The sequence below is a fragment of the Pleurodeles waltl genome, chromosome 10 (genome assembly GCF_031143425.1).
Source record: "Pleurodeles waltl isolate 20211129_DDA chromosome 10, aPleWal1.hap1.20221129, whole genome shotgun sequence".
Taxonomy (NCBI): Eukaryota; Metazoa; Chordata; class Amphibia; order Caudata; family Salamandridae; genus Pleurodeles; species Pleurodeles waltl.
This window is the reverse complement of record NC_090449.1, coordinates 427,651,427-427,663,537: the sequence shown is the minus strand read 5'-3', so window position 1 is coordinate 427,663,537 and position 12,111 is coordinate 427,651,427. Positions and strand designations below refer to the sequence as shown.

General features: G+C 42.6%; 1 protein-coding gene across 9 annotated transcripts in view; it reads left to right on the top strand.

The window, feature by feature from the left end:
* Positions 1-12,111, top strand: part of HMOX2 (heme oxygenase 2) — an 815,387-nt gene that overhangs the window by 283,680 nt on the left and 519,596 nt on the right. The window contains exon 3 of one of the 9 annotated variants that reach the window (XM_069210683.1): positions 9,563-9,648. The exons of the other annotated variants lie outside the window; for them this stretch is intronic. Within the exon in view, the coding sequence (XP_069066784.1) occupies positions 9,563-9,648 (86 nt within the window). The remainder of the gene's footprint in view (positions 1-9,562; positions 9,649-12,111) is intronic. 9 annotated transcript variants of the gene reach the window in all.

The window sequence follows — 12,111 nt, the reverse complement described above, 5'->3', positions numbered from 1 at the left end:
CTTCCTTTTAGTCTGAAATCAGCCCCAAGAACATTTACAAAATGTCTGCCACCTGTTGCGGCTTTTCTACAGCAACAAGACATCAAGTAATCACATATTTAGACGATTGGCTGATAAAAGCGGACTCACAACAAGCTGCGCAGGAATCTACCAAAGCCTGTGTAACCCTATTCAATGAACTTGGCCTCATCCTTAATTGGAACAAATCAAATCCTCAGCCTTCAAGGACTATTACCTTTCTAGGAGCAACCCTCAACACTATGAACAACAAGGCTTGCCCCACATTAGAAACACAAGTCAAACTGATGTTACTGGCAAAGGTGATTCAGGAAAAAAACTGTCTCTTTCAGTAAGTCTATACAGATCCCTTTTGGTAATGATGTTTACTTGCATTTCTCTGCTTCCATACTGTTGACTTCAAATGCAATCCTTTCAGTAAGAATTGGATCTCCAGTGGAAGCAGTTGACAGGCTTGTTCGACGATATCTTCAAAGTCATTCCAACTATGATACAAGGTCTGTCTCTGTGGACACTGCAAACATGCCTGTCAGTCGTCCTTTTACTCCTCGCTCAACCCTTTCTGTTGATCATTGCCACAGACGCTTCCCTGGAGGGTTGGGGAGCATACCTTTAAGGCTTACTAGTCAGTGGCAAATGGCAGAAACTGTACAAGAGCTGTCACATTAACCTCCTAGAGCTCAAAGCAGTATATCTGGCTTTGCAGGCTTTCCTTCTCAGACTCAAAAACTCTGCGGTTCTCATACGAATGGACAACACCAAAGCGATGCACTGCTTAAACAAACAAGGAGGTAGGAGATCACTTGCACTGTCACGAGAGTCGCAAGACATCTGGAAATGGTCCATCCGAAATGGAGTGCACCTAAGAGCAGAACATGTCCCAGTGAACCAAAACAAGATAGCGGACACCCTAAGCAGACTAAGATCCTCGTACCACGAGTGGGAATTGAATCAGGACACAACCAACCCGATATTCTCGCAGTGGGGAAAACCCAACCTAGACCTCTTCGCACATCCTCAGAACACCCAATGCCTGTTCTTTGCAAGCTGGCATCACCATCCAGGATATTGGCGGAATGCATTTTTGATGGCATGATACGGAATCTTGCACCTTTCTGCCCATTCCCCTGATTCCAAGGGTGCTGACAAAAATAAAGAACGGGCCTTGCAGAATAATTTAAATAGCTCCAAGGTGGCCTCACCAACAATGGTTTACAGAGCTTCTCCGACTGTCAGAGAAAACTCACATCCCACTGACCGTTTCTCCTCAACTTCTGACAATGAGCAACGGCCAGGTCCTGCACCCGGATCCTCAATCCCTCCAGCCTGGCTCCTGAACACAGTGAATTTGCTTATCTGAACATCACACATGAATGTAGAGAGATACTTTCCAAGGCTATAGCAGACAGTACGAACAAAACCTATTCTCACAAATGGAAAAGATTTTGCTTATGGTGCCAGCAGGAATGCATACATCCACGATCCTTATCACTGGAACAGATTTTGACAAAGCTATTACATTTGGCATGCTCATGTTTGGCTCACGCATCCATCAGAATTCATCTAGCTGCTATATCCATGTTTAGAAGATCTCCCAGGTCTCCCAGACTTATTAGGCAGTTTTTCAAGAGCCTATTTAGATTTTTCCCCTCCATTCAGACCTCCACCTCCATCTTGGCATCTAAACACAGTACTGACACAGCTTATGAAACATCCTTTTGAGCGTATTCACAGATCAGAGTTAAAGTACCTGTCTTGGAAGGCTGATGTTCTGGTGGCACTATCAGCCAGGCATGCCAGCGAAATCCAAGCTCTCGCTATTCAGGAGTAATTCTTCGCACAAATCCAAAGTTCATTCCCAAGGTCCCTTTGGACTTCCATCTCAATTAACCCTTGATCTTAAAGGCTTTCTTTCCAAATCTTTCAACACTAGCCGAAAAGGCTCATCATTCTTTTGATACAAGCGATGCATCAAATTCTACATAGACAGAACAATGGCTTTTTGTAGGTCTAACCAATTATGTGTGGCGTATAGCGCACCAAGGAAAGTGCAACCCCTTTCCAAACAGGGAATATCTAGATGGATGGCTGCTGGAATAAGATTTTGTCACAAGGCAGCAGGAAAACTACTACAGACTTCGGTTCATTCCCACTCCACAAAATCAGAGCAGCTACCCGGAAGAGTATCCACACCTCTACACAGCACTACTGTTTGGACACCACCCCAGAAGGTGATATTGCAGTGAGCCAAGCAGTCTTCTGACATCTTTTTCGGTAAAGGTGAGACACCATTTCCTCCCACCATCCTTCTTTCTAGTTTAATACTTTGCTTTAAAGATGTTATATATTTTTTTCTATTTGCTATTTCAGTATGAGAATGTTTTATACGTATAGCCACACTTCATGACTTAAGTACAGAGTTAATATTAAATAATATGTTTTAGCATACATTTTCCTATGTGATAATTGATGAGATTGGTATGCTGTACTTCTCATATAACAATGTGCCCTTAAGACTCCGTACTATTCTGATGCAAGTGTGTGAATCAATGAAAGTTCCAATACTGGAGTTAGAAAATAAGTTACTTACCTGTAACTGTAGTTTCCAGTCTTGGAATCTTACATAGGTTCACATGCAGCCTACCCTCCTCCCTGTGGAAGCTCACCTTTCCCTCCTATTTTATGGTTCCCCTCCACTTGTGCTATGGAAATACTGAGGGACTGGAGCTCCTCTCAGGAATGAACTAGAGAGTGATGCAGCTTGATTGGCAAATAGATAGGGTTGGTCTTTTTTTTTTAAATAGACTGTGATAGGTTGCTCAATAGAAGGGCCTAAGGCCTTCATGTTATATAGATATATATATTTAGCTTTGTATTTCTGTTTTATGTTACCAGAGAAAGCCCATTTCGATGGTGGGCTATGATTCAAGCATGTGAATCCCGAGAGATTCCAGTACTAGGGAACTGCAGTTACAGGTAACTTATTTTCTTTTCTGGACACCAATTAAGCCTATAGCTGTCATAATTGGCTTGCCATCATAACCAACAGGTCCTCTGTAGTGATTGTAAGTGTCCTCACAAGGCAACCAGCAGGCATACAGTCATAAAATGATAAATGTATACAAATTACAGCCGGCAAAGCCAAATACTGTCTTTCCTTATATGATTTAAAAACGATTCTCACAGTGAAAACCTTCTATACTTGTGATTTGTTGGGGTAACGAACACCAAACCCCTTTCCTACTAAGGTAATCAGTGAGATTCCATGTAACAAAAGACAGATCAGTAGGCATTAATTCTTAATAATAATGATCCACCTTTAAATGCCTATTGACTTTAACATATTCTTTTCAAAATCAATATGTCAGGCCTAATAGTTTTATTGGTATTTTTCATAATAATAAGCTAGGGATGTAGCATTTATCATTGTGTTGTCACCATAACAAATTGTACTGAGCATAAGCTTTCCACAAAGAAACCATCTGGCATACAGTCATAAATGTACAAATGTTTACAAATTTACAATTGGCAAAGCAAACTACTAGCTCTCCTAACAGATCCCACTAAGGGCTTTGTAGTGCATAACATGTTTCCACAGTTTGTTCTGGTGGATCACAGACACCAAACCTTACCGTACTGTGATGATATGAAATTCAAGGGAACAAATAACCTGCATACAGGCTTTAGCACAGTGTAATACAACCCATCCTTAAAATCCTAGGGTTTTAATGCATGCTTTTGACAATAAGTAGGTCAGGCCTACTGGCTTAGTCATATTGTTTCGTAACAAACAGATGAAACCTATAAAATCTGGCATGACTATTCCCGATGATCCCTTACTGTTCAACATTGGCTTTACACTGACCTATTCAAGTGCACCTAACTGGCATACATCACGAAGTATACAGTTATACGATTACAAAAATGTAGACAAGCATAGCTTGCAGAACAATATACAATCTCTCTCAACAAACAGAATAACAAGATAATCACAGTGAAAACCGTAGGGTTGGCTGATTTGCCTACTATGGCAATCTGTGAGCTTGGAATATAATGTAATAGCAATCAACTGTTTGTCATAATTTTTCATAATAATTAGGCCAGACATATGGCATCGGACATAACATTTCCAGTGCACTAAACAGGCATATTACTTGCCACCATAACCAGCTCAGGCATACAGTTTTGAGCATAAACATTTCCACAAGACAACCACCAGACACACAGTCAGAAAAAGTTGAAATGTATTAAAAAAAATTACAGTTGGCAAAATACTCTCTCTCCTGAAAAGGCATAACAAGAATTCTCACAGAGCAAACGGTCTTATATCCAGGGTTGGTCAAAGTGAGTGGACAACACCAAAACCATTGCCTACTATGGCAATCTGTAAGATTCCATATAACAAAATATTGATCTATAGGCTTCAGTTTAGAAGAATACCAATCCAAACTTAAATGCCTGTCTGCTTTAATATGTTTTTTACTGTAAATGTGTTCTAGTGCCTTTATCATAACATTTCATAATAAACAACGCAGACCTGTAGCCATGATCATTAGCTTGCCACCATAACTAATCAGTCCTGCTGTATTGAGTATAAACTTTTCCACAAGCCAAAAAGTGCTAAACAAGTAGCCTTTTTAGTGGAAGCAGACACATTCAGCCGTGTTTGATTATGTAACAAAGAGGACTGGCATGTGGGTGGAACTTGAGCCGCTGTCTCCGTAGGACTCTGAAGATTCCTTTGTTGATCATGTGGGGTCATTCGACAGTTGCACTGTCCAGCCAGACCTACAAATCCATGCAGATTAGGGTAGCCCTGGGTTCTCAAACACAACACTGCACTTTACAGTCTTACGTTAGTGACTGCCCCCCTCCCATCTGTGCTGCTGCCAGAGAAAAACACACACTCCCAATTAAGTATTTATCTAAGACACTTTAATAGCATTACAGTATTGTGTGTGCCCCTGAATGTTAGAGCTCTGCCAATGAGATAAATAAGCAAAATGTGACAGCTGCATGCAGGCAAGCACTTTTTGTAAAAACTGTAAAAAAAAAAAAAAAAAAAAAAAAAAAAAAATGAAGTGTGGCACAATGGTTAGAGCGGCAGACCCGGAAGCAGAGATCTGGCTCAAGACCAGGGTTCAAGTCCCGCTTCGGCAGGTCTTGGGCTCAATTCCCTTGGACCAGATAATTCTTGCCTCGGTGCCTAATCTAATTAATGAGTCCCACTATGCAACTCTGGGCAATAGCTTGCTTAATCTCCACAACGGCCCCAACAGCGCTTGGATGCCTGGCTTCACCCTGGGGGTGCCCAGCAGTGGGCACCTCACAGGGCAAAGCCAGGAGGGGTTCCATAGCGGTATGAGTACAGCGCCTTGAGACCCTAACGAGTGAGTAGTGCGCTATACAAGTGCAAAGTTTACCGTTTTTTACAGACTCTTTTGTATTTAGAAAAGGGCTCGGAGCCCTGTCATCTTCACGTCAGTGTTTTTTATTGGTTTGTGGGCTTCCCTAATAAAATCTGCTTGCTTTCATTAGTCGAAGGCAAGCATATGTCATGCCTTTTCCGGTGGCTAGCCCTCCTCGAGCGCAGCGACCAAGTACAGAAAACATGCGAGGCTCGCTGTTTTCCATCGGGCTCGTGGACTTTTTTTTCTCTAATTTACAAGCGCGATCTCGCTTGGCAGAAGTCGAGCGCTTAACATACTTGTTTAAATGTGTTATTTCTACACAGCTCATGCCATCCTGGTTCTTTGTTTGCATTTTTCAGCGTTTAGTCCTGAATTCCTAACGAGGAGCTTGCACTCGATGTGACCTTTGCCAGATAATTTTTTATTGCATTTTGTCTCGACATATGCATAGCTCCTTTTCCCAGTGCCAGACTGAACAGCGGACTCAGAGGTTTTGGTGCTTGGTTACCAGTAAACAGCTGGATCGGAGCTGCAAACAGAAGGTTTTTTTTTTAACCTCTGCATCACGGAGGTATAAATTGCCCCATGTCTTCCTGAAAAGTAGTATTACTAGTTTGTCTGCGTGCAACTTTAGTTGATAATAGTTACTTTTGATTACCTTACATTTTGGGATTGCACAAGTTCACATCGTGATCCCTTTAACCTTGTATCCAAATTAGTGTTGTGACCGACAGTTTTCCTTTGCGAGGAGAAAGAATAGGATTTTTTTTGACTGTCTTGGAAACATGGAATTTCAGTTAAAGACCATTGAATATCTCAGATATATGAGAAACTCAGCCCCTCCTCCCCCTTCACATTTTGTGGGGGGCGTCATTATTTTGTGCTAGGCCACTGAATGCACGGAAGAGATGCCTGGTGTGGCTGGGCTTGACTTGGCGGAGTCCTCTTTCACAAGGGCATCCGTGCTGTGCATCACACGTGCCTTTTATTTGCCACACTTTGCTGTGTTAACAGCTACCTGGCAGCGGTGCAGCACTGTGCTGCAGTCCGTCGTGCAGCACTGCCACCGTGTGCTGGAAAGAGAGCCCTTGGTTTCCACTCTCCCGGCGTGCATCGCGCCCGACCGTGTCCCGTTTACACTCATAGGCCCATGTTTATACTTTTTTTGTGCCGCATTTGCGTCACTTTGTGACGCAAAAGCGGCGCAAACTTACAAAATATGTTATATTTTGTACGTTTGCGCCGCTTTTGCGTCAAAAAGTGAGGCAAATGCGGAGCAAAAAAAGTATAAATATGGGCCATAGTGGCTTACGTTGGGAGACAGTCTGGACGTGGAGATGCTTGGACTGCGCCATGCTAGATGAATGCAGCTGAGTGACTTGAACGGTCTACTCGGGAATCCCTTCCTGCTGGGCCTGCTCTACTCGCAGTCTGTGTAATTTACCTCTCAAGAGCCCCTCTGGCCCAACAGCTGTCTGCCCGCTCCCCGCCAATCAGCTGTCTGCTTGCCGGGAACCTGAGGCAGGGTAACCAGGGCATCCTTGCTGCAGGGCAGGACCACTGCAATTTGCCATTCCGCTATGTTTTCCGCATATTTATGGATTTGCCACATAATCCATCTTCTCTGGTACATAATCTAGAGATTTTTGTACGAAAATGTTTGTAGCTCAAACAGGAGAAAATGTACTGAAATATCGTCAACAGTCTCTATGCATGTTGCCGCATAGTGGAAAGCCCAATCCAAAGACTGACTGGCCTTTCCGTTACCCTGTTCGAATGATTAAACTGGTTCTAATGACGTGAAACATTTACCCACGCAGCGTTAGCCTGTTTGAAAATAACAAAATTAATGAAGTAATACTCTTATGAAATGTGTGGCATTACGTCGCATAACTTTCCTTATTTTGCCAGATAATTTAGTCAATTCTGATTCACAATTTAGTTATCTCTTGCCCCATAGCTCCAGTGGCCCTGTGGGGAGATCCAGTTGCCGTCAAGCTAGCCCTCTTAGAGCTTCTGAAATTGCTACTTAGTTGACCTCTCTTCTCAGTTTTCCAGTTTCTCCGTCTCTCCAGAAATGGTCTTTCTTTTTTCCACAGTCCTCCCTGTCTCTCTCGCCCCATCAAGTCCCTCTGCGTGCCTCCCTGGATCCCCTCTCTTGCCCCTTTCTCCATTTATTTCCTGCATCTCCTCTCACCCTCTCTTCTCTGCGCGTCCCTCCCCCTGCCCACTTTCCCCTTTCCCCTTCTTCCACCACGCCGCCTCCCCCTCCCTTGGCTTTTCAGCTGTTCCAGACCATATTCTTTCCTCTGTGTCTGCCTGAATGTTCCCTTTTTGAACCACGAAAGAATGTTCCCATGAAGCAGTCTGGGAGAGAAGCAGCTCCTCTGATTCAAATGGCCCAGCTCGAGGTTTCAAATTACCACTTTGCAAAAAAGTCCAGATGTGGGCTGATAAACTGGGCCTTAGGTTGACTGGGCTCGGAAGGCTGCTTGAGACGATTTTGGAAAGCCATAAATCACCCAGAGCAAGCAAAGATAACGTATTTAAATGCGGACTTATTGCATCACTTTTTTGGATCTTCTTTTCTTTCCTCGCCCGTTGAGCTTTCTAAAAAAAAAAATCAGATTAGGAAGCTTCATGGTGATTTAAGTCCCGGGCAATGTTTAACCATTTTCATGTGAGAACTGCACGCGGGGTGGCGCAGGGGAATCTGATGGTAGTTGTGGTGTGAGCGGGTTTGAGTATGAGTACAGTGGGGGTGACAACTGGCACGGAGGATAATTATGTGCAGTGTAACCTCAAACTCAACCGAATCAGTAACAAGTCACCAGTAATAGGTTTTGATTTGGGTAAACAGGTCATTTTTTTATTACTCCCACAAACCATAAATATAACATACTGGCCCAGATTTACAAGAAGGCGTAAATCTGTGGCATCGCCAAAATCTAATGCTGTGGCATTAGCATGGCCCATGAGGGGGAATACTTTTATTTCTTCTCGTTTTTGCTTTTTCCATGAATGCTGGATTTTGCAGCACACATGGAAAAAGCAAAAGGCCATGAACCTCGCTGCACCGCTTTTTATTAAATCTGGCCCTATATGTTTTGCTGTTACACTTCCTACACTGATGTTTTAGTCATAAATGCTTCATTTGTATTGGTGCATTTTGTGAAATGCCCCTCCTTTGTATGCTGAGTTCCTTCCCAGGCAATTTCACTAAGTGAACATTTTTGTTGGCCATCACACAATACAGGTTTCCTCCTGTTACAGCGTGTGATGGCCTCTCCTCCTATTTCAGTTTGCCTTTCATCCCAGCCGCAATCCTTTCTAGACATTCACGCAGGGAGCCAGTAACTCTCGCGCTCATGTCGGCCGTGGCACTTTGAATTGACTTGCTTCCGTCAACTGTTTTACTTTTTTTTCTTTCAATTTATATGGCAAGGAAAGTCTAGCTAGGAATTTACAGCGCTGATAGCTCTAACTCGAGGAAACGCGAGACCCATTGCATTGTAAATTCTTGTTTAGGTTGGTGACATAATGTCCGGTGACACCTGTGCTGTCAAGTCAGACCTAAAAATAACTATCATACAGCTATGTGTTTTTAATCCGTGGTTACAATGAAATGTCTTGTCTTTCAAACGAACACTATTGTTATTGGCAGTAAGAACACAGTGTGATTATATATGCTTTGGCTAGCCTCTTTAATACATCACTAACTGTTACGGAAAGGTTAGGCTAAACCTTAAGCAATCCAATTGCTGCAAGGTATTTAGTTCCGAGAAAGGGTAGTTTTAAGAACTGGATAATTATGCAGTGGTATATGAAGGTCAAAACAAATGATGGACCTTGGGATAGCACAGACAAGCAAACTGAAGATTAAAAGACACTGCTAGGGTTCATTTGTGGACCACTGCAGTCCCTTTGCCACGCAGGTGATGTATCGGAATTTATGTACAGATGGACTTTGCAGCGGAGGGTTGCTAGATAAATCTCAACTATTAACTTTGCTTGAGTTGGAGTTTATAGAGTTGAAATTGTACTGCTCTCTCTGCTTACCTCCTTTCTTTGCCACTGCCTCGTCTCTCCACCTCACTCCTCTCCTTATGTTCCTCTCCCATTCTCTCACACAGCCACAAAGGTATGGATCCTCAATATCGAGAAGGGAATGTTGCGATGCCTTAGTATTGTGGTCGGGGACCTGGGAGTCGACATTTAGGTGTGTATGGATTTTCTAGACCTGGCGCCACATGTATGTACCTCGATGACAACGATGATATTGATATATATATATTTATATATATATATATATATACAGGGAGTGCAGAATTATTAGGCAAATGAGTATTTTGACCACATCATCCTCTTTATGCATGTTGTCTTACTCCAAGCTGTTTAGGCTCGAAAGCCTACTACCAATTAAGCATATTAGGTGATGTGCATCTCTGTAATGAGGAGGGGTGTGGTCTAATGACATCAACACCCTATATCAGGTGTGCATAATTATTAGGCAACTTCCTTTCCTTTGGCAAAATGGGTCAAAAGAAGGACTTGACAGGCTCCGAAAAGTCAAAAATAGTGAGATATCTTGCAGAGGGATGCAGCACTCTTAAAATTGCAAAGCTTCTGAAGCGTGATCATCGAACAATCAAGCGTTTCATTCAAAATAGTCAACAGGGTCGCAAGAAGCGTGTGGAAAAACCAAGGCGCAAAATAACTGCCCATGAACTGAGAAAAGTCAAGCGTGCAGCTGCCACGATGCCACTTGCCACCAGTTTGGCCATATTTCAGAGCTGCAACATCACTGGAGTGCCCAAAAGCACAAGGTGTGCAATACTCAGAGACATGGCCAAGGTAAGAAAGGCTGAAAGACGACCACCACTGAACAAGACACACAAGCTGAAACGTCAAGACTGGGCCAAGAAATATCTCAAGACTGATTTTTCTAAGGTTTTATGGACTGATGAAATGAGAGTGAGTCTTGATGGGCCAGGTGGATGGGCCCGTGGCTGGATTGGTAAAGGGCAGAGAGCTCCAGTCCGACTCAGACGCCAGCAAGGTGGAGGTGGAGTACTGGTTTGGGCTGGTATCATCAAAGATGAGCTTGTGGGGCCTTTTCGGGTTGAGGATGGAGTCAAGCTCAACTCCCAGTCCTACTGCCAGTTCCTGGAAGACACCTTCTTCAAGCAGTGGTACAGGAAGAAGTCTGCATCCTTCAAGAAAAACATGTTTTCATGCAGGACAATGCTCCATCACACGCGTCCAAGTTGTCCACAGCGTGGCTGGCAAGAAAGGGTATAAAAGAAGGAAATCTAATGACATGGCCTCCTTGTTCACCTGATCTGAACCCCTTTGAGAACCTGTGGTCCATCCTCAAATGTGAGATTTACAAGGAGGGAAAACAGTACACCTCTCTGAACAGTGTCTGGGAGGCTGTGGTTGCTGCTGCACGCAATGTTGATGGTGAACAGATCAAAACACTGACAGAATCCATGGATGGCAGGCTTTTGAGTGTCCTTGCAAAGAAAGGTGGCTATATTGGTCACTGATTTGTTTTTGTTTTGTTTTTGAATGTCAGAAATGTATATTTGTGAATGTTGAGATGTTATATTGGTTTCACTGGTAATAATAAATAATTGAAATGGGTATATATTTTTTTTTTTGTTAAGTTGCCTAATAATTATGCACAGTAATAGTCACCTGCACACACAGATATCCCCCTAACATAGCTAAAACTAAAAACAAACTAAAAACTACTTCCAAAAATATTCAGCTTTGATATTAATGAGTTTTTTGGGTTCATTGAGAACATGGTTGTTGTTCAATAATAAAATGAATCCTCAAAAATACAACTTGCCTAATAATTCTGCACTCCCTGTATATATATATATATATATATATATATATATGTGTGTGTGTGTTTGTATGTCTAAGGGTGCGTGGGCGTATTGTTTGGAATGTCAAATATATATACTACCGTATATGCACCTGCCTTCGCTATTTTGCCCCATCCCGTTTGGCTGCAGTGTTAAGGTATCACAATATTCCAGTATTCACCTTGTAGACTACCACCCCTCACACAGTATCAGACACTCGCATTGCATGATAACATCGCTTATAATCTTTGCTGTCTGTGCTGTACCTGTTATGTGTCTATGAGGAAGTGTTTAAGCTTATAATGATCGCTTATAATTAAGAAGCACGGTTTCTTAATTATAATCTGCTCCTTTGATCAGAAATTAAAGAGGGCTACAGAAATTGTTGACCCATCGCCCCACAAAAGTTTGACATGCCTGCTGAGAACTAGAGACTTGGCTGCAGTTCTAACTAAAGCTTTTAACTGAATAGCACTCTTACAGGTGTAGGCTGGGGACATTGAATCCATGATATCGACGGGACAGAGTATTGTTACAATATTGAGGGACAAAATATCGGTGTAGTGTGTTCTAAACCTAGGAGTTCAACTAAGCAGAAGAAAAGCAAAAATCCTAATATTTTAACTAAAAAAATATGGATCTCCCACTGAATTTGCGGATATCGACATGCATGTGACCATATGTTTAATCTCGTCCTCCAACACGCTGCAAAAGGTTGAGAAGTGTTCAACACACCAAACAAACATACTCGTGCACGACGAGACACTGACTGAAGCTTCCACTGCTGCTGCACATGATATACCTGT